This window comes from Callionymus lyra, chromosome 14 (genome assembly GCF_982586985.1).
Source record: "Callionymus lyra chromosome 14, fCalLyr1.hap1.1, whole genome shotgun sequence".
NCBI lineage: Eukaryota > Metazoa > Chordata > Actinopteri > Syngnathiformes > Callionymidae > Callionymus > Callionymus lyra.
In genome coordinates this window covers 16062335-16086894 of record NC_141831.1, presented here as the reverse complement: position 1 = coordinate 16086894, position 24560 = coordinate 16062335, and the positions used below count along the sequence as shown (strand labels likewise).

General features: G+C 40.2%; 13 protein-coding genes and 1 pseudogene across 13 annotated transcripts; all 14 read left to right on the top strand.

Moving 5' to 3' along the window:
* The first annotated feature begins 28 nt into the window (after positions 1-28).
* On the top strand, positions 29-350 carry LOC148066168 (histone H4). The gene has a single exon (XM_087807406.1). It carries the CDS (start codon positions 30-32, stop codon positions 339-341), a length of 312 nt encoding a protein of 103 aa, XP_087663532.1. The 5' UTR covers position 29; the 3' UTR covers positions 342-350.
* An 808-nt stretch (positions 351-1158) lies between these two features.
* Positions 1159-1596, top strand: LOC148066167 (histone H3). The gene has a single exon (XM_087807100.1). The coding sequence runs from the start codon at positions 1159-1161 to the stop codon at positions 1567-1569; it is 411 nt and encodes a 136-aa protein (XP_087663226.1). The 3' UTR covers positions 1570-1596.
* A 1339-nt stretch (positions 1597-2935) lies between these two features.
* Positions 2936-3550, top strand: LOC148066166 (uncharacterized). The gene has a single exon (XM_087807493.1). The coding sequence runs from the start codon at positions 2936-2938 to the stop codon at positions 3548-3550; it is 615 nt and encodes a 204-aa protein (XP_087663619.1).
* A 555-nt stretch (positions 3551-4105) lies between these two features.
* On the top strand, positions 4106-4504 carry LOC148066165 (histone H2A-like). The gene has a single exon (XM_087808281.1). The coding sequence runs from the start codon at positions 4106-4108 to the stop codon at positions 4487-4489; it is 384 nt and encodes a 127-aa protein (XP_087664407.1). The 3' UTR covers positions 4490-4504.
* A 2227-nt stretch (positions 4505-6731) lies between these two features.
* On the top strand, positions 6732-7103 carry LOC148066164 (histone H2B-like). The gene has a single exon (XM_087808282.1). It carries the CDS (start codon positions 6732-6734, stop codon positions 7101-7103), a length of 372 nt encoding a protein of 123 aa, XP_087664408.1.
* A 729-nt stretch (positions 7104-7832) lies between these two features.
* On the top strand, positions 7833-8173 carry LOC148066163 (histone H4). The gene has a single exon (XM_087807391.1). It carries the CDS (start codon positions 7838-7840, stop codon positions 8147-8149), a length of 312 nt encoding a protein of 103 aa, XP_087663517.1. The 5' UTR covers positions 7833-7837; the 3' UTR covers positions 8150-8173.
* Positions 8174-10298: 2125 nt separating this feature from the next.
* Positions 10299-10913, top strand: LOC148066162 (histone H1 pseudogene; annotated as a pseudogene).
* Positions 10914-11868: 955 nt separating this feature from the next.
* LOC148066161 (histone H2A) lies at positions 11869-12269 on the top strand. The gene has a single exon (XM_087808280.1). The coding sequence runs from the start codon at positions 11869-11871 to the stop codon at positions 12250-12252; it is 384 nt and encodes a 127-aa protein (XP_087664406.1). The 3' UTR covers positions 12253-12269.
* Positions 12270-14480: 2211 nt separating this feature from the next.
* On the top strand, positions 14481-14859 carry LOC148066160 (histone H2B 1/2-like). Its single transcript, XM_087808283.1, has one exon. The coding sequence runs from the start codon at positions 14481-14483 to the stop codon at positions 14850-14852; it is 372 nt and encodes a 123-aa protein (XP_087664409.1). The 3' UTR covers positions 14853-14859.
* A 1991-nt stretch (positions 14860-16850) lies between these two features.
* LOC148066159 (histone H4) lies at positions 16851-17205 on the top strand. Its single transcript, XM_087807432.1, has one exon. The coding sequence runs from the start codon at positions 16856-16858 to the stop codon at positions 17165-17167; it is 312 nt and encodes a 103-aa protein (XP_087663558.1). The 5' UTR covers positions 16851-16855; the 3' UTR covers positions 17168-17205.
* Positions 17206-17956: 751 nt separating this feature from the next.
* On the top strand, positions 17957-18404 carry LOC148066158 (histone H3). The gene has a single exon (XM_087807098.1). The coding sequence runs from the start codon at positions 17957-17959 to the stop codon at positions 18365-18367; it is 411 nt and encodes a 136-aa protein (XP_087663224.1). The 3' UTR covers positions 18368-18404.
* A 2919-nt stretch (positions 18405-21323) lies between these two features.
* LOC148066157 (histone H1-like) lies at positions 21324-21938 on the top strand. Its single transcript, XM_087807477.1, has one exon. The coding sequence runs from the start codon at positions 21324-21326 to the stop codon at positions 21936-21938; it is 615 nt and encodes a 204-aa protein (XP_087663603.1).
* A 446-nt stretch (positions 21939-22384) lies between these two features.
* LOC148066156 (histone H2B.2-like) lies at positions 22385-22756 on the top strand. The gene has a single exon (XM_087807631.1). It carries the CDS (start codon positions 22385-22387, stop codon positions 22754-22756), a length of 372 nt encoding a protein of 123 aa, XP_087663757.1.
* An 810-nt stretch (positions 22757-23566) lies between these two features.
* On the top strand, positions 23567-24127 carry LOC148066155 (histone H4). Its single transcript, XM_087807871.1, has one exon. It carries the CDS (start codon positions 23574-23576, stop codon positions 23883-23885), a length of 312 nt encoding a protein of 103 aa, XP_087663997.1. The 5' UTR covers positions 23567-23573; the 3' UTR covers positions 23886-24127.
* Positions 24128-24560: the final 433 nt, after the last annotated feature.

Below are 24560 nucleotides of genomic sequence, written 5' to 3'. Positions count from 1 at the left end.
TCTTGAGCTTGACTAACTACATCTGAAAAATGTCTGGACGAGGAAAGGGAGGAAAAGGACTCGGTAAAGGAGGCGCCAAGCGTCATCGCAAGGTTCTCCGCGATAACATCCAGGGAATCACCAAACCCGCCATCCGCCGTCTGGCTCGCCGTGGTGGAGTGAAGCGTATCTCCGGCTTGATCTACGAGGAGACTCGTGGTGTGTTGAAGGTGTTCCTGGAGAACGTCATCCGTGACGCTGTCACCTACACCGAGCACGCTAAGAGGAAGACCGTGACCGCCATGGATGTGGTCTACGCTCTGAAGAGACAGGGACGCACTCTGTACGGATTCGGAGGTTAAACGGTCTCTTTCACAACAACAACAACAACAAACGGCTCTTTTCAGAGCCACCCACATTTTTATAAAGAGCTGACTCATCCTGAAACTGTAATGCTCAGAAGTGATAACTTATTACAAACCGTTATAACACCACTGATCTGTGGTCACGTCATGAGATAATATTTGAGATTTTTCCCCATTTTAATAAAATGCTTTGTAACCGTGATATTAAACACTGTTGTTGGCATGTGTTTCGACACTGCAGTAGTAAAAACACACGTGCTCATTGCATAATATCGTCTGATATACGAACCTTCTCTGCTGGATAAATTAATCTAATATCTCGGGTTGTTTGTGTGTTAATGCATCGAATTCACGTTACTTTGGTCATTCAATTTTTACTCTTTAAGAGCGAGTTAAACTTTATATTAGATCCACTCCTTTTCAGACGCTGCTGCAGGGAAGGAGTGTGCGCTTTACTATGCAGGCTTTAACAAACAGTATGATTTACACCATCAACCCTAAATACATTCTTCATATTTGTTACACTATAACTACTGATTTATTACAAAACACACGACTATTAAAACATGTGTATGTTGACAATTATTATTAATAAAGAATCAACTTATTATTCATCACATTCTGGCGCACTTTTTGAAATCTGGTTCCTCCATTGAGCGACGGACATCCCCTGTAGGAGGAGTTAAACTAGAGTTGACCAATCAGGACCCGAGATGTGAAGTCGCGTCAGAATGACGAACAACACCAAACTGTTTAAATGAGGAGCCGTAGTTTCTTCTGCATTCGTTTCTGACTCAGTCAAACTTCTGTCGCCATGGCAAGAACCAAGCAAACCGCCCGTAAATCCACCGGAGGAAAAGCTCCCAGGAAGCAGCTGGCTACCAAGGCCGCTCGTAAGAGCGCACCGGCGACCGGCGGCGTCAAGAAGCCTCATCGCTACAGGCCTGGTACCGTGGCTCTCCGTGAGATCCGTCGCTACCAGAAGTCCACCGAGCTGCTGATCCGCAAGCTCCCCTTCCAGCGTCTGGTCCGTGAGATCGCTCAGGACTTCAAGACCGACCTGCGCTTCCAGAGCTCCGCCGTCATGGCTCTACAGGAGTCCAGCGAGGCTTACCTGGTGGGTCTGTTCGAGGACACCAACCTGTGCGCCATCCACGCCAAGAGAGTCACCATCATGCCCAAAGACATCCAGCTGGCCCGTCGCATCCGTGGAGAGAGAGCTTAAACTCCCTCAACATCTACAAAGGCTCTTTTAAGAGCCACACACATCAGTCTGTCGAGTCTCCTGACAAACCTCACATACTCATAAATCATTATCGTGAATATAGTTCAATGTAATGTCGGGTATTTGAAAGGGAAGCTACTCAATATTGTTAGTTACAATTTAACTAATTAAGTTAACTTGTTGCATTCAAATCTCCCCATAGGAGGGAGATCAATACATGATCTCGATTCCTAAATACTTGTAGAGAACCTATGAGAACGTTATGTACGGATAAGGCGGAATGAAGTGTTATTCAAAATAGTTGTTCGGTGTTTATTACAAAGTCATGTGATTATGTGTTTATTGCGCACATATGACAACGTTTGTTATTGTATTTACCACTGTGTGGAAGAAGTTGTTTTGGTATCTTGCCAAAGGATGACGCTGTGGGATAAGTTTGGTGTTTTGCAATAATATAAAGTGAGAGCAATGAGTCTCAGAAAAGACAGCAATGGTTTCGCGTGTTCTGTCTCCAGATAAGTTCCAAGTAAGGACTATTTCCTGGTTCATCTCACTGAAGTTGCTGTGGCGCAAGATGCAACACTCGATAATATTCAATAGATACTAGAACAACATGGTGGACTCCATCAATGTTCTGAGTCACAATGCTATTTATTTGCAGGCTCTTTGTGTATTTTAATATACCACAACGATTCAGTTCACTGGTGTTTGAAATACTCGTAATGGACGCAAACTATACGAATCAACTAAATAAATAAGCAATCAATTATTTATTTAAAAAAATACCTTAAAAAATAAACGGGTGATTATTTTAATTATATCATCAGTTTGTTTGATTATTTCGGCCAGAATGTTTATACTGTACATCAGTAACGTTGTGTGTGTTTCCCTCGTTTTCAACGTAAATTTATTCAAAACTAGTTCTCGATAAAGGAGCTGTTTACATTGGAAGTCCATAAGAAACATGTTTGTTAGTATACAATGTGATTTCGTGCAGGCAGAGTTATATATTTGTCCTTTTATAAGATAAAAACCGTAAAATATTTTCGAGAAGCAGCTCTGATGACGACTACGAAGTGGGTTCTAGAGGCTTTAACAGCTAAATTGCGACACAAATGATAGAATCAATGACTTGAGAGTGAAAACACAAGTGTGAAGATGAACTTATGATTAAAACCGTTCATGGTGTTTGTTACATGTCGTTGTTATTATCGTTGAAAGAAGGAGAGAAAACACAAGTGGTTTGAAAGTTTCACTTCCTAGAAGAGCAGCAGTCGCTTCACTCTCTACGGTTCTCATGGTGCGTTCAAGTACGGCTCCTTCAGAAATTACGGGCAGACTAGTCAGTCAAGTGAAAATCGTCAACATGGCAGAAGAGAAAGTTCCAGCTCAAGCCGCCCCGGCTAAAGCCGCCAAGAAGAAGAAGACCAGCAAGACGGTCAAGGCTGGACCCAGCCTCCGGGATCTCATCAGAAACGCCGTGTCTGCCTCCAAAGAGCGCAATGGTGTTTCTCTCGCAGGAATCAAGAAGGATCTGAAAGCCGCCGGATACGATGCTGATAAGAACAAAAGCCGAGTCAGGACCGCCATCATTCGAATGGTCGAAGATGGAATTCTGACCCGGACTAAAGGAATCGGAGCGTCTGGATCCTTCAAGATAACCAAGAAAGAAGCTCCCAAAGCAAAGAAAGCTGCGCCTAAAGCCAAAAGTGCCGCAATCAAGAAACCTGCAGCAGCCAAGAAGCCCAGGACTGTAGCGAAGAAAGCTGTCTCCAAAAAGTCTCCTAAGAAGGTGACAAAGAAGCCCGCTGCTAAGAAAGCTGCAGCAAAGAAACCTGCAGCCAAGAGCCCCAGGAAGGCTGTGAAGACAACTGCAGCCAAGAGCCCCAGGAAGGCGGCGAAGAAGCCCGCAGCAAAGAAATCACCAGCCAAGAAAGTTGTTAAACCTAAAGCTAAGAAAGCTACACCTAAGAAGAAGTAAACTCGTGTTTTCTTTTTCCACCAAAGGCTCTTTTCAGAGCCAACCACCTCCTCTACTGAGTTTCCTGGTTTGAACGTGTTCATGCACAAGTGAGGGTATATTTTAATAGATTGATAAATAAACTGTCATAGCATGTAAGAACAAAATAGTAATTTTGCCATGTCACACATAATAATACACTTAACCCCTGCACAAAACAATTTATTAAACCTATAAATAAAACCTGTAAATAATGAATAAAAAATATATTACTTAATAAAATAAAATGTATAATGATTTTAATTTCAAATCCATTTAATACACGTGAAAAATAACCTAATATACACAGTATATAGAAAACGTCGTTTCTACATATTTAATTTTAGTTGTCGAGTTATCCCCGCCTCCAACACAAAAAACACGCTTTTCATTGGAGGAAACCTTTAAGAGTATTTTAGACAAATCATCGACTCTCCCGCTCTTTTCTTCAAGCTCAACCACCTTCACTCGCATATATAAAGAGATTCACTCTCAGCCTCGAGCATATCTCGAGTGTTCTCCAGATAACTATCAACCATGAGTGGACGAGGCAAAACCGGCGGCAAGACTCGCGCAAAGGCAAAGACCCGCTCTTCTCGTGCTGGACTCCAGTTCCCCGTGGGTCGTGTCCACAGGCTGCTCAGAAAGGGACACTATGCCCAGAGAGTCGGCGCCGGAGCTCCCGTCTACCTGGCGGCAGTGCTGGAGTATCTGACCGCTGAGATCCTGGAGTTGGCTGGAAACGCCGCCCGCGACAACAAGAAGACCAGAATCATCCCGCGTCACCTGCAGCTGGCTGTCCGCAACGACGAGGAGCTGAACAAGCTGCTCGGAGGAGTGACCATCGCCCAGGGTGGAGTGTTGCCCAACATCCAGGCTGTTCTTCTGCCCAAGAAGACCGAGAAGGCTTCCAAGAAATAAGATACTTGTAACAACAAACTTTAACTCAACGGCTCTTTTCAGAGCCACTCACATCCAACTATAGAGTTCAGTCATTATTCTCGTAAAACCGCTTGCGGGGATTGGATTGTCCAAGACAAATTGTGGTCCAATTTTTCAGTTCCATGAGAAAACCGACTGATGGATCAAATTGGTCCTATGGACAAGGTTTCATATGTCAACTATATGCAGAACAAACATGTGTTGTGTAAACGAAACGTCAAATGATAACGTCATGTAAAGCTAAAAGTAATTCTGGAGGCTGTGATGTATATTACATTTCATTTTGTGCATAACATCCTCTGACCCTGGTCTGGAAAAGCGCTCTATTAATATAAATTACTTACTTGGTGGAGACTCTAAACTGAATGTCGTTTCTTTGGTTTCCTAGATTTCCATTATCTTGTGTTATTAAAGATGATCTATCATTACTATATTTAAGTGCTGATAGTTAAAAATAAAGGGATAAATGTTTAGATTTAAACTGCAGAAACTGTTGGTATTTTTCTGGTAACTACTACATCTTAATTATTACACATGTCAACAGAGAGTATATTTGCTAACTATAGTGCTTGTGATTCCAAATCTTCGTGTTTCTTAGTTGTCCAATTGTGTATTTGTTCCTGTATATATACGTATATATTTTTTGCATTCTGAATAGCCTATCTTACCTTTCTTCTATTCAAACGTGTTTGCCAATTTTATTCAATTATTTCCATATGTTTTGTTTTATTCCATATTAAGTAAGGATTTATTAAATCGGCAAGTAGTACAACTCACTGCCTGATCAGATCGATCATAGGGGAAGAAATCATATTTTACATATTAACAGAACAAGGTAAACGTATTTGGCATGTTTTGCTTATTGATTTTCTAAAGTTATAAATGCAAAAATGTTGTGTTTTGTACGTGGTTTATTTGTTTTAAGTGCATTATCTGAAAAGCGTTTCAAGTGAATTACTAGCTGATTAATGTGAAGGTGTGTTATGTTTTGTATGTTGGTTAGTAATTAAAACAAAGTGATTTAACTGAAAAACGCTCCAACTAAAAAAAGATCATGGTTATATTCAATAATAAATCCTCTAAGCTGTCAAATGTAATCATGCTTTTAAAAGCATCAAACATTTATTTAACTTATGAAAGCATCATAGTTACAAATTAGCAACTTCTGTGAAGGTGGATCTTCTTTTATTATTTATATTGGTGCGATCTTTGGGGACCACCGACCTAAAAAAAAAAAGAAAACAAAGAAACAAACCCCAGACCGCCACTTTTCAAACTAACCAATCAAAACTAGGCAACGACGGACGTACTGCGCCTGATTTTTACAAGCTTTCCCTCTATTAAACTGCAAAATGGCTTTTTTCACTTCATGTATAGCGATTTCAGAGTTGTATCGGAAGTTTGGTATTTCTTTGTCTTTTAGAAAATATTTAATTTGTGCTTCTGACATTTCATTTTCTTCACAAAGTGCTAAGATCGTTTCCCTTTTTATTTTGTGATCTGTTACCCTTTTTATTATTTATTTTTGAAATGTATTGGTTATTTAAGTTAATTCTGTACTTTGAAGGTATCCTATCTACGGCTACTCTCAACCAAGAGATATTCATGTATTCAAGTACATGGGCATTCTTTATTTCAGGCTTAATTTAATTTGTTCTCTTAAAAAATCTTTTTTTTTTACTATATTGTTGACATCTTTATGTCACCAAAATGTATCTACTTTTTTTTACGGACATGAAATAACTTTGCGGCTGGATTTGAGTAGGAAGGAATTATACAAAGTATAGTGCTGGAAGTGATGTCTGCGCAATTAACGAGGACATATGAGATAGGTAATATAAACTAAACTAACAATCAAAAAACGTGTTATTAACATATATATCTCAATTCCATATAAAAACGATGGTTTCCCTACATTTACATGCGACTTATTCACATTGGCCTGGGGTTTCCCGAAATAAGCATGTGTAATCATGAAAGCAGGTAAACAAATCGTCAATCGTGTATTTACATGCATTATTATTCACTCATGTTGTTTAAACTAAACTAACGTGCACCGTTAAGACAACTCGTTAACTCTAACAATAACAGAGAAGCAAGTCCGCCACTTTTTAAATCAGCCAATCAGAATAAGGAAACCACACACTCGCCTCAGCAGCAGCACGACTATAAATATGTCTGCTGAGCTGATAGGAGACACCCGGTTTAGATCATCGTGAACATGCCTGAACCAAAGTCCGCGCCCAAGAAGGGCTCCAAGAAAGCCGTCACCAAGACCGCCGTTAAGGGTGGCAAGAAGAGGAGGAAGTCCAGGAAGGAGAGCTACGCCATCTACGTGTACAAGGTGCTGAAGCAGGTCCACCCCGACACCGGCATCTCCTCCAAGGCCATGGGCATCATGAACTCGTTCGTCAACGACATCTTCGAGCGCATCGCCGGTGAAGCTTCTCGTCTCGCTCACTACAACAAACGCTCCACCATCTCTTCCCGGGAGATCCAGACCGCTGTGCGTCTGCTCCTCCCCGGTGAACTGGCCAAGCACGCCGTGTCTGAAGGCACCAAGGCTGTTACCAAGTACACCAGCTCCAAGTAAACCTCGTTCAAACAACTCAACGGCTCTTTTCAGAGCCACCACTACCTCTAACGAGCCTCACTGTAACACATGAATTATTTTGAATCTCAAATGGTTGTAGAATATCCCCTAAATTCCGGTAAGCGGAACCAAATGTGTAAGACGTCAACAATCGAACATCTACAAGCATTACCAATAAAGTAACACATATCTTGTGTTAGAATTCTGCTCCCAAGCATTTTTACCAATGCAATCTACTAGAATAATTGACCAACTATTTAATTAATTTTGCGCTTTGTCACTCGCAAAGTGCAAATGTCTGAGAACAATGACCTTAGTAGCTGTAAAATGCAGATGTTCATGTTTGAGAATAATTTAAATGGGTTCCACATTATTTTCACGATATTTTTTTATTTAAATATTATCAACTGATGATAAAGCACGCAAGAGTAAGTGATGTGTGTCCATTTTAGGATCACAAAGTTCATTTCCTTGTCATAGACGTATTATCCACAATTATTACGAATGTGAATTAAATGATTCATCTCGTAAATAAATAAATGTGAGGCTGAAGTTGTTATAATGTAAAAACCATCTAAAAAAACGGTTCCGGCTGATAGGCTGAAGCAAGTGACGTCATCTTTTTTTTTTTTTAAACCGCTGCCCCTGTCTTCGCAAACGTCCGCCCAGTTGAGCTATAAGCCGCGGCTTCACTGTCGCTGAACACTCAAAGTTTTAACTCTCGAACTACTACGATGTCTGGACGAGGAAAAGGTGGCAAAGGACTCGGAAAAGGAGGCGCCAAGCGTCATCGCAAGGTTCTCCGCGATAACATCCAGGGAATCACCAAACCCGCCATCCGCCGTCTGGCTCGCCGTGGTGGAGTGAAGCGTATCTCCGGCTTGATCTACGAGGAGACTCGTGGTGTGTTGAAGGTGTTCCTGGAGAACGTCATCCGTGACGCTGTCACCTACACCGAGCACGCCAAGAGGAAGACCGTGACCGCCATGGATGTGGTCTACGCTCTGAAGAGACAGGGACGCACTCTGTACGGATTCGGAGGTTAAAAATCACCAACAACTAAACGACACAAAGGTTCTTTTAAGAGCCACACACTTCCCTTTTAATGAGCTTTATTCATGTTCGCCAATTTGTGTTATATTTGACCATAACTAAAGTGTGGGATCATACAATTTAACTATCTTGATGAAACTGTCTCGTACTTTTTTTTTTTTTATTAACTTTGGAATGATTCATGTAAAATTATAAATTTGATAAACAATTACCATTAAATTTTGATTTAAATCACTAAATAAAAACACACTTTTACGCAACACATCTTAACCCTGAGCAGGGATTTGATTGAAACTAACCAACCTCTAGTATATGCTTGTAATGTGACCTAGACCTTTATTTAAAATGAACAATAACATCACTAGCTTTATTCATAACTACTGCAAGAATAGTATATATACTTTTACAAGTATGCCTCTACAACAATGACATTGATTTATTTATACTTTTTTTTTTTTTTTTCCTTTTACGATGTCCAACTTATTTTTATACATTACAATATTTTGAGAAAAAATAAATTAGTACCTTTTAGAACTTGGAGTAGTCTGGTTTTGAGTGTTTTGAATTCTTGTGTTAATACATTTGGCTGATTGACCGTAATATATACTTTACATGGATCAGAACATGAGAAATGTGTTTTTATATCAGTTCATATGGAATAAAAGTGTGTATGACCAACAGGATGAGACGTGGACCTCATGCTGACCCTTCACTATTACCTACTTGTACTTGATGCACAAACTCTTCCTGGAAACCTGCAGTAGGTGTATTAAAATGAATGACTAAGCAGAATTTATGTTATTTATGGTAGAACACCAACGCCACGACTCCACATAAAACACCTCTAAATATTACTTACTTACTCACTATAAAGTCATGTTTGAAAGGTTAGGAAAGGGTTAGGGGGAAAAACAAGCCAAGCTAGAAACATCACCCTTTGTAAAGTCATGAAGTTCAACTGATGCAGCTCTGCATTGGCAAGCACCTGGCATTTTTCCTGCCTACAACATTCTCACAAACCAAGGTCAGCCCTGAAGGTTACAAGAAATATCCAACATCTTGAATCAAACTTTAATTTCTTCTTAATTTATTGTATTTTAATAATTATGTTCAGTGGTTTAAGATCACATTTGAGGACATTTAACTATCGAAATAAAATAGGCTTAAAACACTTAAGGCACCATAGAATGTCTGCCTTCGTGCTTGGTTCTGTTTTTCTATTGTTTATTTTGTGTGTTGACATGACATCAGGCAGCGCCTGAAAGTGTCTGTTTGCTACAAAATGTCAAATGCTGTCAATAACACATTATTCAGTTACATGTGTGAAGACATGAGTCATGTTTAGACCCAAGTTCGTCGCCTCTATTTTCACCTGTATTCACGATAGAACTGATCATTAAATATCAAATCTTTAAAAAAATACATGTTTTTAATAAAAATCATATGTATTTATTACCCAAATGGTGGATTAAAATATCTTAATTTGCAAATTGAATTTAGTGAAGGGTGAAGGAGAAAGATAATGAACAGTGTTTCAGGGCAGACAGAAAAAACAAAACTTCTTATAACGTTATTTATTATCGATTAGATTTATTTTGTGTTTGGAAAACATAATGTTACGTGTAGTCGAGCAGCAGATAGAGATTCAAGTGACGCCTGTTAGTGTGTGTTTGCTACTCGAATCAAACGTCAAATGTTTCCACATAAGTCGAGAAAAGTAAACTTAAAGACATTTAGATGCAAGACAAGAAGACACATCTACATTAACAACATGGTTTAAAGATGTTTTCACGCATTTGACAACTTTTATAGGAGAATAACGAGGAAGATATCTGCGAGAACGAGCGCTGACGACAGCAAAGAGGTGAAGTTATGACGATTCACAGCAAATATTGCGAATCCAGTTAAAGTTTTGGTGTTTTAAAGGGGAAAATAAACATGTCCGCTTTCACACATGTTCGTTAACATGATTATTTATTTCACAAATGTTGTTGTTTCTCGGTTTGAAAGACGAAGAGAAAACACAAGAGTGGAGCTGCAGCCGCCTTCACTCTCCACGGTTCTCATGGTGAGTTTAAATCCATCCCCTTCCCGGAGTATGTCAGTCTAGTCTGACACCCGTTCGATTGAGAATCTGAGATCATGGCAGAAGCCGCTCCAGCTCTCGCCGCCGCTCCGGCCAAAGCCGTTACTAAGAAGAAGAAGACGACGAGCAGGCCTGCGAAGTCTGGACCCAGCGTCAGCGAGCTGGTCGTGGAAGCTGTGTCCGCCTCCAAGGAGCGGAGCGGAGCCTCTCTGGCCGCCATCAAGAAGTATCTCGCCGCCGCTGGATACGATGTGGAGAAGAACAACGTCCGCGTCAAGACCGCTATTAAGAAGCAGGTCCTCGCAGGAACTCTCGTCCAGACCAAGGGCACCGGAGCTTCCGGCTCCTTCAAGGTGAGCAAGAAAGAAGCTCCCAAAGCCAAGAAACCCGCGGCAGCCAAGAAACCTGCAGCAGCCAAGAAACCAGCAGCAGCCAGGAAGGCCAAGGCCGCCGTGAAGAAGACAGCAACCGCCAAGAAGTCACCGAAGAAGGCGCTAAAGAAGCCAGCAGCGAAGAGAGCAGCAGCCAAGAGTCCCAAGAAGGTCTCAAAGAAGGTGGTAGCCAAGAGTCCCAAGAAGGTGGCGGCCAAGAAGAAGCCAGCAGTGAAGAAATCTCCTGCCAAGAAAGTCGCGAAACCCAAGGTCAAGAAAGCAGCTCCTAAGAAGAAGTAAATGTTCAAATCTCCCCAATTAACGGCTCTTTTCAGAGCCACACAACTTCTCTACAGAGCAACTGTCACTGCAACATACATGTCACACGCTGTGAAGTCATGTTAAGACACAGGTTCACCATTCGCATCTAATTTTACACCTGTATTGGCGATAGAACTGAAAACATTGATCATAAAGTTTATCAATTTAACTGTTAAATATCATCATATATATATTTTTAAATATAAAAATATATTCGCTAATTGCTGGATAAGAACATATTTACAGGTCAAATATGGTGATATGCAGTTGTATAATTTGACCAAAAGATGGAGCCATTAACAAGGGTTGTTCATTCCCATCAGTACTGTTAGAATAATGTTTATTCGTTTGTCATCAGTAAGACATATTTTAAAGGTTATTTTTATAATATATATATTTTTTTAAAAACAATTACCTACATAAATATTCTAATGTGTTAAGAAATCAAACCTATGTATATTGTTTGAAAATGCATTTGTTTCAAAAAAGGTGTTTATTGAGATAAAGGAGGATAGTTTCAGGAGATTAATTTATATCCGTTGGTAAAATAAACATGACAACATAAAACCTATTAAAAAAAACAAATCAGAAATCACCATGAACATAAACTGTCACATCATCAAGTTAAATATTACACGTTATTGGTTTGTGAATAGTATGATGTATTTTAATGCTGCATTTATCGTAGTATCCTCTTAACACGATCATTGATGTCTATATTCTATATAAGCAGCTGCAAAAAACAGCATGTGATCAATAAAAACAGTTCCCGCTAACGTGTGACCCCGCCTCAAACTCGCCCTTTCATTGGAGGAAACGTTTAAGAGCGAGCGCTTGCTGTGACTGAGAAAGAACCGCCTCCACACGGATATATAGAGAGACTGTTGAACTGTCACACTCAGATCTCGAGCTTTCTAAGACGTTATCTTCAACCATGAGTGGACGAGGCAAAACCGGCGGTAAGGCTCGCGCTAAGGCCAAGTCCCGCTCTTCTCGTGCTGGACTCCAGTTCCCCGTGGGTCGTGTCCACAGGCTGCTCAGAAAGGGCAACTATGCCCAGAGAGTCGGCGCCGGAGCTCCCGTCTACCTGGCGGCAGTGCTGGAGTATCTGACCGCTGAGATCCTGGAGTTGGCTGGAAACGCCGCCCGCGACAACAAGAAGACCAGAATCATCCCGCGTCACCTGCAGCTGGCTGTCCGCAACGACGAGGAGCTGAACAAGCTGCTCGGAGGAGTGACCATCGCCCAGGGTGGAGTGTTGCCCAACATCCAGGCGGTTCTTCTGCCCAAGAAGACCGAGAAGGCTTCCAAGAAATAAGATGCTTGAACATCCTTTGACTCAACGGCTCTTTTCAGAGCCACTCACCTCCAACTATAGAGCTCAGTCGTTGTTCTACTAAAACTGCTTGCGTGGATTGTCTAAAACAAAGTCCAAAAAATGTGTCTGAAACAAAATGTGGTCCAATTTTATTTCGTATAAATATCACGTGGTGAACTTTTAATAGATCTGCTGCAACTTTAACTTGAGGTCATTGTTTGGAGGGATTTTTTTTTTGTTTTTAATAAATGGAATCATTTTAGTTTATTATGCAGTCTCTATTGTCACTATAAATCAGTTATGAACTTTCGTTTTAATATAGTGGACATGTTTCTATTTTGGATAGATGTGCTTTTTTTCATTAGCCTACTACTGTAAGATTAATCTGATTTAGGAAAATAATTCTTCAATTTGTTTCAAAAGAAAAACCAAATTGACAGAGATAAACCTTATTTAATCAGAATGTCTGAGTAGGAAAAAACATGTCACCTGTTTAATCATTCCTCCTGTTTTAACAGGTATAACTTTAAATTACTTTATGTAATATGAAATTAAATCCAATAGTCATAACGAACACGGCAAGGTCATAAAACTACATATTTGACATGCCCAAAACACACCAAAGATCCTAAACAAATACACAATTCAGTAAATACATTTCTAAAACACTAATGTAACACTGAATTATAAAAAGTTAAAATAGTCCACTGTCTACACTTGTTCTTATTCATGCATACTTTTTTTTTTAAAGTGAAGTGATTTGGCACTGCCTTATTGTGAATCATCCTCACAAGTCTGTTCTTGTTCTTCTGGTGCCAGGAAAATTAACCCCAGATTAACCTCCAGCAAGACCAAGGAGCTGGTTGTGGATTTCTGGCGCTGTCCCACCAAGAACTGCACCAGATGCTAACAGGGACTTTTGTAAATATTGTACATTTTTTGTATTTTTGTATATACTTTATATTTGTGAAATAAGTTTTTCAAATTTAGAAATTTATTTCTATTGTATTCTTATTTAAATGTTTGGTCTAATAAAGAAAAAATCTATCTATAAAATATCCAAGTCCTGTCGACATTGATCAACAGGACACTGTTTAGTCTTGATGAAGCAATTCCATCTGACAACGGCACGGACGGCGAGTCTATAGAGCGAAACCAGCCACATCACGTCTCTAGTGCTCTCAGATAAATCCTTAGAGAAAACATTTCTAAAACTGCATTGCAGCTGCTTGTAATCACGAAATCCACAGTGGCACATGGAATATCTTGCAGTACCGGATGGTTCGGAAAAACAAAGTGTGTCAGAATGTTCATTTCCAGATAATGTGTACCCGGCGAGCCTTAATCTTAATAATCACTTAAATGAGCACAGAGGCATCCAGGTGTCTTGTCTTTTTAGATGTGTCCCAAGTTTCGGTTGATGTACCAGAGATTCATATAATCTATTTTTTGGTCAATACACTAATATCGCCGATTCCAGACTACTTTTTCCTCGTCAAAGACACATTTCCTTCATTCAGACAAAGAACCTGATCTACCTCTCAACCGAGAGATGTTCATGTATTAAAGTACATGGGCATTCTTTATTTCAGGCTTAATTTAATTTGCTCTCTTAAAAATTTGTTTACATTTTTTTTACTATATTGCTGACATCTTTATTTTGTTTTACGGACATGAAATAACTTGGCGGCTGGATTTTAGTAGGAAGTAATTATACACAGAAGCAAGTTTAATATGTAGCACCCCGCCAAGTCATTGTTACTGTGGCTCACAGAATTTTAAACATCGATTATTATAGCAATAATAAGACTGCAGCTATGCGTGTGTGATGTCTGCACAATTAACAAAAACATATGAAATAGGTAATATAAACTAAACTAACAATCAAATAACGTGTTATTAACATATATATCTCAATTCCATATTTAATTTTTATTTACATGCGACTTATTCTCATTGGCCTGGGGTTTCCCGATATAAGCATGTGTAATCATGGAAGCAGGTAAACAAATCGTCAATCATGTATTTACATGCTTTATTATTCACTCATGTTGTTTAAACTAAACTAACGTGCACTGTTAAGACAACTCGTTAACGCTTACAATCATGGAGAAGCAAGCCCGCCACTTTTTAAATCAGCCAATCAGAAGAAGGAAACCACACACTCGCCTCAGCAGCAGCACGACTATAAGAATGTCTGCTGAGCTGATGTGTGACATTCGGTCAACATGCCTGAACCAAAAGCCGCGCCCAAGAAGGGCTCCAAGAAAGCCGTCACCAAGACCGCCGCTAAGAGCGGCAAGAAGAGGAGGAAGTCCAGGAAGGAGAGCTACGCCATCTACGTGTACAAGGTGCTGAAGCAGGTCCACCCCGACACCGGCATCTCCTCCAAGGCCATGGGCATCATGAACTCGTTCGTCAACGACATCTTCGAGCGCATCGCTGGAGAAGCTTCTCGTCTCGCTCATTACAACAAGCGCTCCACCATCTCTTCCCGGGAGATCCAGACCGCTGTGCGTCTGCTCCTCCCCGGTGAACTGGCCAAGCACGCCGTGTCTGAAGGCACCAAGGCTGTTACCAAGTACACCAGCTCCAAGTAAACCTCGTTCAAACAACCCAACGGCTCTTTTCAGAGCCACCACTACCTCTAACGAGCCTCACCGCAATTTTTATTTCTCGTGTTAGCATTATGTTTCCAAACATGTTCGTTTCTATTCAATAATGCACTCTAGTGAAACAAACGTTTTAATATTGTGCGTTGAAATGTGATTACATTTGAACAAAAACATTTTGACACTGGTATGTTTAAAATTCAAATGTTCACGATTGTAAATTATATATTTTAATATCACATTCATAAATGATATAAGTTAATTAAAAAATATAATTTAACTGATGGCACCCAATGAGTGTCCCTTTTTTTTTCTTTTCTTTTTTTTTTATTTAAACCGCTTGCGGGGATTGTCGGAAACCAAGGCATAAATTGTGGTCCAATTTTTATATGTATGAATATCGTGTGGTGAACTTTAGATCTGATGCTACTTTAACTTGAGGTCATTGTTGGGAGGGAAAATTTGGATAGCTCCATAGAATCATTATTTTAAAATGTAGTTTATTATGCCGTAGCCGATTGATGTGGAGCTTTTCTATTTGGAGCCACTCTTCAAATTAACGTCAGATGTAATGGACGCTCAGAATCATTGTTTAACTATTAATAAATATACAAGTCATCAAGTATTTATTGAATCCTGCAAATGGTACAACTGACTGCTGGATCAAATTGATCCGATGGAGAAGGCTTCATATGTCAACTGTATACAGAACAAACATGTTTTCATGTAAACGAAAAGTCCAAATGTCTTGTCTTGTAAAGCTAAACGTGATTCTGGAGGCTGTGATGTACTGTATATATTACATTTCTTTTGGCGTATTACATCCTAGGTGTGGAGACACTAAACTGAATGTCATGTGTAGTTGGTTTCCTAGATTTCCATTATCTCGTATCATTGACGATTATCTATTAATTATTACAATATTTCAGCGCCGATAGTTTCTGCAGTTTATATCTGAACATTCATCCCTTTATTTTTAACCATGTTGTATTTTTTTGGGAGCTACTACATCTTAATTATTACACCACATGTCAACAGAGTATCTTTGCTAACTATAGTGCTTGTGATTCCGAATCTTAACCTTGATGTAATTGTTTCTTGTTTCTTAATTGTGTTTTTTTATTCCGAATAGCCATCTACCTTTTCTTCTATCAAAACATTTTCTTCGATTAATTCCACAAGTTTTGTTTTATTCCATTTTTAGTAAGGATTTATGAAATCGGCCAGTAGTACAAATAAGAAAGAAAACTTCATAATCATATGTCAGTATGTATTAATCGCACATAGTTGTTGAATATTCTTTTAAGGCGAAACAAAATGGCCTAGTCGCAACAATCAAACATCTACAAGCATACATCAATCATAAAGTACCATCTATCTTGTGTTAGAATTACTCCCTAGCATGATGGTATTGATTCAAGAATGCACTAAAATTAAGTAACAAATTTATGAAATGCGCGCATTTTGGAAAAAAAACGACAGTTTTAAATTCATTATGTTCATGATTGTGAATATTTAAATTGACTCTTTCTATAAGATAAATGTTTATTTAATAAGTTATTTGACTGATAAAGCACATAATGTACGAGTTAGTGATATTTCCATTTTAGGATCTAAATAATTTATATTTATATAGTGCTTTTCCTGACCAGGGTCACAAAGCGCTTAAACAATCAAAACAATACTCAATAAAATATATACTTTAAAGGTCAAGATAATACTGAGAACAACAAAGGAGTTCATTTTCTTCTTGTAGAAGTCTAATCCAAAATAAATGTGAATTGAATGATTCATCCCGTATAAATAAATGTGAGGCTGAAGTTGATATAATGGAAAACCATCTAAAAAAACGGTTCCGGCTGAAGCAAGTGACGTCATCTTTTTCTTTTTAAACCGCTGCCCCTGTCTTCGCAAACGTCCGCCCAGTTGAGCTATAAGCCGCGGCTTCACTGTCTCTGAACACTCAAAGTTTGAACACTCGAACTACTACGATGTCTGGACGAGGAAAAGGCGGCAAAGGACTCGGAAAAGGAGGCGCCAAGCGTCATCGCAAGGTTCTCCGCGATAACATCCAGGGAATCACCAAACCCGCGATCCGCCGTCTGGCTCGCCGTGGTGGAGTGAAGCGTATCTCCGGCTTGATCTACGAGGAGACTCGTGGTGTGTTGAAGGTGTTCCTGGAGAACGTCATCCGTGACGCTGTCACCTACACCGAGCACGCTAAGAGGAAGACCGTGACCGCCATGGATGTGGTCTATGCTCTGAAGAGACAGGGACGCACTCTGTACGGATTCGGAGGTTAAACGGTCTTTTTCACAAAACAAACGGCTCTTTTCAGAGCCACTCACATCTGTATAAAGAGCTGACTCATCCTTAGACGCACACGGACTAACATACTTAAGTTAAAGATGTATTAAACCAGTTATCTGGTCACGGTATTGTTTGTGATAACATGCAGTTATGACCCAGCTGTCTTTACTAATGAAATACTCTGTAACAGTGACATATCAAACGCTGTCGCAAGCATATGTTTAAACGCTGCAGTAGAGCAGTAAGTGTGCACTCAAGCTGCTCATGCTTTTCTGCATAATGTCTGATACATTTTTCACTGCTGGACGAATTAGCGCTTTTGTGCGTTAATCTGTATGATAACTTAACACATTTTCTGTACTGTTTTAGAGAGCGATCCATTTATTATATTAGAAATGTACACCACGCTGCTGCAGGGAAGGAGTGTGTCATCACTCTACTAGGCTGGCTTGAACAAACTATGATTTACACTGAATACATTCTTTGTAATATGTGTTACGCTGTAACTACTGATTTATTACAAAACTCACGATTTTTAACAAAACATGTGTATGTTGACAATTAAGAAATCAACTTATTCATCACATTTTGGCGCACCTTTTGAAATCTGGTCCCGCCATTAAGCAACGGACATTCCCTGTAGGAGGAGTTAATCAGAGAGTTGACCAATCAGAACCCGAGATGTGTAGACGCGTCAGAATGACGAACACCACCAAATTGTATAAATGAGGAGCCGCAGGTTCCACTGCAATAGTTTCTGACTCAGTCAAACTACCCTCATCATGGCAAGAACCAAGCAGACCGCTCGTAAATCCACCGGAGGAAAAGCTCCCAGGAAGCAGCTGGCTACCAAGGCCGCTCGTAAGAGCGCACCGGCGACCGGAGGCGTCAAGAAGCCTCATCGCTACAGGCCTGGTACCGTGGCTCTCCGTGAGATCCGTCGCTACCAGAAGTCCACCGAGCTGCTGATCCGCAAACTCCCCTTCCAGCGTCTGGTCCGTGAGATCGCTCAGGACTTCAAGACCGACCTGCGCTTCCAGAGCTCCGCCGTCATGGCTCTGCAGGAGTCCAGCGAGGCTTACCTGGTGGGTCTGTTCGAGGACACCAACCTGTGCGCCATCCACGCCAAGAGAGTCACCATCATGCCCAAAGACATCCAGCTGGCCCGTCGCATCCGTGGAGAGAGAGCTTAAAGTTCCTCAACATCTACAAAGGCTCTTTTAAGAGCCACACACATCAGTCTATCGAGTCTCCTGACAAACCATTAGTTCTTTAACTACAGCTACGTACAGAATTATAGCAGTCCAGCATGACTATCTAGATAAATCACCGTTTTGCTTTAAAATATAATAAATAGTAAATTTCCCAGCAGATGTAAAGTCAGAGGAACCAACAGACTTAACTTTAATGATATGAATACTCCTGGGTCTGGGTAATTGACTTATTTAAAAGGGTGTGTTCAAAAAAAATAGCAGTGTGGAGTTCAATCAGCGAGATCATTCATTATGTGAAAGAAACGGGTTTCAATCAGGTGGCCCTAATTTAAGGATGAAGCCAGAACATGTTGTGCATGCAATTCTCTGTGAAAACTAATGAAAGATGGGTCGTGCCAAACATTGTTCAGAAGAAATGCGTGCTTTGACTAAAGTTTATTGGAGAGGGGAAACCGTATAAAAAAAGTGCAGGAAATTATCGGCTGCTCAGCTAAAATGATCTCCAATGCTTTAAAATGGAAAGACAAACCAGAGAGACGTGGAAGAAAACATAAGACTACCATTCGAATGGACCGAAGGATGGTCAGAATGGAATGGCTATGCCAAGGGTCTGCTCCAGGGAGATCAGAGACGGTCTGAAGGTACCTGTTAGTGCTGTGACAATTAGAAGACACTTATGTGAGGCTAATCTACCAGCAAGAAGCCCCCGCAGAGTCCCACGGTTGCAAAAAAGACATGTGCTGAAGAGGATTGCATTTGCCAAACATGTCAACTGGCCTCTGGAGAAATGGAGAAACATTTTGTGGACTGATGAAAGTAAGATTGTTCTTTTTGCATCCAAGGGCCGCAGACAGTTTGTCAGACGACCCCCAAACACTGAATACAAGCCAGAGCACGCTCTGAAGACCGTGAAGCATCATGATATGGGGCTGTTTCTCTTACTATGGTGTCGGGCCTTTATATCGCATACCAGGGATCATAGATCTATTTGGATGCATCACAATACTTGAGGGGGTCATGCTGCCTTATGCCGAATGGGAAATGCCCCTGAAATGGGTGTTTCAACAGAACAATGACCCCAAAAATACCAGTAAGCGAGCCAAATCTTGGTTCCAGACCAACAAAATTGAGGTTATGGAGTGGCCAGCCCAATCCCCAGACCCTAATCCAATTGAGCACTTGTGGTGTGACATACAATTTGCTGTTTCTGAGGCAAAACCCAAAAATGCAGAGGAATTGTGGAAGGTTGTCCAATCTTCCTGGGCTGGCGTACCTGTTCAGAGGTGCCAGAGGTTGGTTGACTCCATGCAGCACAGATGTGCAGCAGTTATCAAAACAGGGGTTAATCAATCAAATATTAGTTCACTAATTGACAGGATTGCTAAATGTTAATATTTGTTCTGTTTATTTAGTAAATATTTGAGTTTGTAATGAGAAATGCCGACACTGCTATTTTTTTGAACACATATCACCTTTTCCTTAATATTCTGTAAAGTAATTAAATATTGATACTTTTTTCTTTATGATTTGTTGTACAATACCATGTGCAGCGTTCCTAATGAGATAAAATAAAAAGCTTTTTGAGCTTTATTCACTTTTTAAAAAACTGCTATTATTTTGAACATAGCTGTACAATTGGCAAAAATATGAAGCTACTCAACATTATTCAGCTTTGACCATTTGACAGTGTTAAGGACTGGTTAGTGATGCAAAATGTAAATCTGTAAAATAAGTAAGAAGAAAAATATATATCGGGTATTTTATGTAATTAAAAAGGTTTTGTCATCCAGAATTTATTTTTTTTGGCGTCAAAAAATGATTCTTAATAGACTTGATGAGAACAAGTTATGTACGGATAAGAAGGAATTGAGTGTGATTCAAATTAGTTATGTGCGCAATAAACACCTTATCTGACTCTGATAAACACATATGACAAGGTTTGTTTTTGTATTTACCACTGTGATGAAGATGTTGTGTGGGAATCTGGCCAAGGGAGGACGCTGTGGGATAAGTTTTGTGTTTGGTGTTCTGCACTAGTATAAATAAAGTGCGAGAGAAATCAGTCTCTAAGAAAAAGACAGCGATGGTTTCGCGTGTTCTGTCTCCAGAAAAGCTCCACCAAGCTTGAATTAGCCATCTATGAAAACTTGATGGACAATGATACCTCACCACAGGATGAACACAATACTATTATACCCTGTATTTGTTGTTTTTCTTATATCTGTTTGTGACTGGTAAAGGTATGCTACTAATTAAAAAAAAGAAAAGCTCCATCAATGTTCTAAAACACAATACTATTTTATTTTATAAAATACTATTTTATTTTTTATTAATGTAGGAATCAACTAAATATATTGTTTTTATATATATCACGTGATTATTGAAGTTGTACTTTCAACAGTTTGTTTGACTAATGCATCCAGAATGTTTATACGTCAGTTACCTTGTGTGTGTTTACCTCGTTTTCAACGTTAATTTATTCAAAACCCGATTTCGATAAAGGAACTGTTCACATTGGAAGTCCATTAGAAACATGTTTGTTAATATAAAATGTGATTTCGGGCAGGCAGAGTTGTATATTTGTCATTTTATAAGAGAAAAACGGTTAAATATTTCCGAGAAGCAGCTCTACTGACGACTAAGAAATGAGTTTCAGAGACTTTAACAGGTAAATTGCGACACAAATGAACGAATCAATGACTTGAGAGTGAAAACACAAGTGTGAAGATGAACTTGTGATTAAAACCGTTCATGGTGTTTGTTACATGTCGTTGTAATTATCGTTGAAAGAAGGAGAGAAAACACAAGTGGTTTGAAAGTTTCACTTCCTAGCAGAGCAGCAGTCGCTTCACTCTCTACGGTTCTCATGGTGCGTTCAAGTACGGCTCCGTCAGAAATTACGGGCAGACTAGTCAGTCAAGTGAAAATCGTCAACATGGCAGTAGAAGAAGCTCCAGCTCAAGCCGCCCCGGCGAAAGTGGCCAAGAAGAAGAAGACCAGCAAGACGGTCAAGGCTGGACCCAGCCTCCGTGATCTCATCAAAAACGCCGTGTCTGCCTCCAAAGAGCGCAGCGGTGTTTCTCTCGCAGCAATCAAGAAGGATCTGAAAGCCGCCGGATACGATGCTGATAAGAACAAGAGCCGAGTCAGGACCGCCATCATTCGAATGGTCGAAGATGGAGTTCTGACCCAGGTTAAAGGATCCGGAGCGTCTGGATCCTTCAAGATAACCAAGAAAGAAGCTCCCAAAGCAAAGAAAGCTGCGCCTAAAGCGAAAAGTGCCGCAATCAAGAAACCTGCAGCAGCCAAGAAGACCAAGACTGCAGCGAAGGCAGCTGTCGCCAAAAAGTCTCCTAAGAGGGTGACAAAGAAGCCCGCTGCTAAGAAAGCTGCAGCAAAGAAACCTGCAGCCAAGAGCCCCAGGAAGGGTGCGAAGACGACTGCAGCCAAGAGCCCCAGGAAGGCGGCGAAGAAGCCCGCAGCAAAGAAATCACCAGCCAAGAAAGTTGTTAAACCTAAAGCTAAGAAAGCTACACCTAAGAAGAAGTAAACTCGTGTTTTCTTTTTCCACCAAAGGCTCTTTTCAGAGCCAACCACCTCCTCTACTGAGTTTCCTGGTTTGAACGTGATGCAAAAGTGAGGGTGCACTATAGGAATAGATAGAAATAAAATATAATTGTTTACCAGTTGTAATATTGCAAAAAGTGTCTAACGCATTTAAAGGCACCTAAATATATATATATATAAAAAAATTTTAACAGATTTTTTGTTTTTGCCTTTTAATATGAACACAAACTATAGAGTAAGTGTATTATTTGAAAGGCGCTTCAAGTGAATTACTTGTTGATTAATGCAAAGGCGTGTTATGTTGCGTATGTTGATCAGACCGCCACTTTTCAAACTAGCCAATCAAAACTAGGCAACGACAGATGCACTGCAGCACTTAAATATGGTCGCTCGGCCTATGTCTGACATTCGCTCCCGTCTCGCATCAACATGCCTGAACCAAAACCCGCGCCCAAGAAGGGCTCCAAGAAAGCCGTCACCAAGACCGCCGCCAAGAGCGGCAAGAAGAGGAGGAAGTCCAGGAAGGAGAGCTACGCCATCTACGTGTACAAGGTGCTGAAGCAGGTCCACCCCGACACCGGCATCTCCTCCAAGGCCATGGGCATCATGAACTCGTTCGTCAACGACATCTTCGAGCGCATCGGCGGTGAAGCTGCGCGTCTCACTCTCTACAACAAACGCTCCACCATCTCTTCCCGGGAGATCCAGACCGCTGTGCGTCTGCTCCTCCCCGGTGAACTGGCCAAGCACGCCGTGTCTGAAGGCACCAAGGCTGTTACCAAGTACACCAGCTCCAAGTAGATCTTTTCAACACAACAACCAAAGGCTCTTTTAAGAGCCACCACTACCTCTAACGAGCCTCACCGCAACACATGAAATATTTTTAAATTATTTTTTAAATCGTAGAATATCCCCTAATTCTTCCGGTAAGCGGTACCTAATGTGTCTAGAACGTCAACAGCATCCACCAATATTAAAGTAGCACCTATCTTGTGTTAGAATTATGATCCCAAGCCTGTTCATTTTGTATTAATTAATCTTGCCCTTTAAAATATATACTATATATAATATTTAGATTGTTTAAGCTCTCTGTGATCCTGGTCTGGAAAAGCGCTATATGAATAAAAATTACTTGCCAATGTAACAAACGTTTTAATGCGCGTTGAAATGAACACACTGCAAATGCATTTGACCAAAAACATTTTTGTTGACATTAGTAGGTTTAAAATTCAGATGTTCACGTTTGTAAATTATATATTTAAATATCACATTTATAAACTAAATGTTAATTAAAAATATTATTTAACTGATGATATGGCACGCAATTTAAGAGTGTCCATTTTAGGATCACAAAGTTCATTTTCTCATAGACTTGTAATCCACAATTAATATGAATGTGGACTTAATGATTCATTTCGTTCAAATACATGTGAGCCTGAAGTTGATATAATGTAAAACTATCTTAAAAATGGTTCCAGCTGACGCCTGAATCAAGTGACGTCACCACTTTTTTTTTTAAACCCCTGCCCCTGTCTTCGCAAACGTCCGCTCATTTGATATAAATCCGACAGCTTCACTGTTGCTGATCACTCACAGTTTGAACACTTGAACTACCACAATGTCTGGTCGAGGAAAAGGCGGCAAAGGACTCGGAAAAGGAGGCGCCAAGCGTCATCGCAAGGTTCTCCGCGATAACATCCAGGGAATCACCAAACCCGCCATCCGCCGTCTGGCTCGCCGTGGTGGAGTGAAGCGTATCTCCGGCTTGATCTACGAGGAGACTCGTGGTGTGTTGAAGGTGTTCCTGGAGAACGTCATCCGTGACGCTGTCACCTACACCGAGCACGCTAAGAGGAAGACCGTGACCGCCATGGATGTGGTCTACGCTCTGAAGAGACAGGGACGCACTCTGTACGGATTCGGAGGTTAAACGGTCTCTTTCACCACAACGACAACAAACGGCTCTTTTCAGAGCCACACAAATCTGTATAAAGAGCTGACTCATCCTGCAACTTGATGTACACATAGATGGTCATAATTGTTTGTGCACAATTTAATCCTCCGCAGAAGTGCACTCTTGTAACCAATTTGTCTTTAATGAAATTACATGTTATACAAAATATTGTAAAAGTTGCACAGATGTGTGTCGTTCCTGCTCTATATGAAATTGATTCTTTCCCCCTTCTAGTTTAGCCTTAAATAAAATTTAATTTCACTTAATGTATCGAATTTATTATTCGAAGTTATTTTTTCTTAAACCCCTTTTTTTTTTTTTTTAGATTTGTTTTAATGGTGCACAAGTTGCAGCAGCACAAAGGTGTCATCACTTTACTTGGCTGGCTTGAACAAACGATACACGAATATCAACCCTGAATATATTTGTTACACTTAAACCATGTTTCTGGTGGACATAATTACTACTAATGAAGAATAAAAATGGAAATAAAAAATTTTGGCACACATTTTGAAAACAGACTTCCAATGAGCGATCAACTAGAGAATTAAACCATTCAGGAAACGAGATATGAAGATGCGTCAAAATGAACAACATCAGACGGTTCAAGAGCCGAAGGTTTCTGCTCTGTAGTGATGGGATTCAGCAGTT

What these genes read in the sequence shown, in the direction of transcription:
- LOC148066163 (XM_087807391.1), top strand. Translation starts at nt 7,838, where the DNA reads ATGTCTGGACGAGGAAAAGGTGGCAAAGGACTCGGAAAAGGAGGCGCC.
- LOC148066158 (XM_087807098.1), top strand. Translation starts at nt 17,957, where the DNA reads ATGGCAAGAACCAAGCAGACCGCTCGTAAATCCACCGGAGGAAAAGCT.
- LOC148066164 (XM_087808282.1), top strand. Translation starts at nt 6,732, where the DNA reads ATGCCTGAACCAAAGTCCGCGCCCAAGAAGGGCTCCAAGAAAGCCGTC.
- LOC148066159 (XM_087807432.1), top strand. Translation starts at nt 16,856, where the DNA reads ATGTCTGGACGAGGAAAAGGCGGCAAAGGACTCGGAAAAGGAGGCGCC.
- LOC148066155 (XM_087807871.1), top strand. Translation starts at nt 23,574, where the DNA reads ATGTCTGGTCGAGGAAAAGGCGGCAAAGGACTCGGAAAAGGAGGCGCC.
- LOC148066167 (XM_087807100.1), top strand. Translation starts at nt 1,159, where the DNA reads ATGGCAAGAACCAAGCAAACCGCCCGTAAATCCACCGGAGGAAAAGCT.
- LOC148066165 (XM_087808281.1), top strand. Translation starts at nt 4,106, where the DNA reads ATGAGTGGACGAGGCAAAACCGGCGGCAAGACTCGCGCAAAGGCAAAG.
- LOC148066168 (XM_087807406.1), top strand. Translation starts at nt 30, where the DNA reads ATGTCTGGACGAGGAAAGGGAGGAAAAGGACTCGGTAAAGGAGGCGCC.
- LOC148066156 (XM_087807631.1), top strand. Translation starts at nt 22,385, where the DNA reads ATGCCTGAACCAAAACCCGCGCCCAAGAAGGGCTCCAAGAAAGCCGTC.
- LOC148066160 (XM_087808283.1), top strand. Translation starts at nt 14,481, where the DNA reads ATGCCTGAACCAAAAGCCGCGCCCAAGAAGGGCTCCAAGAAAGCCGTC.
- LOC148066166 (XM_087807493.1), top strand. Translation starts at nt 2,936, where the DNA reads ATGGCAGAAGAGAAAGTTCCAGCTCAAGCCGCCCCGGCTAAAGCCGCC.
- LOC148066161 (XM_087808280.1), top strand. Translation starts at nt 11,869, where the DNA reads ATGAGTGGACGAGGCAAAACCGGCGGTAAGGCTCGCGCTAAGGCCAAG.
- LOC148066157 (XM_087807477.1), top strand. Translation starts at nt 21,324, where the DNA reads ATGGCAGTAGAAGAAGCTCCAGCTCAAGCCGCCCCGGCGAAAGTGGCC.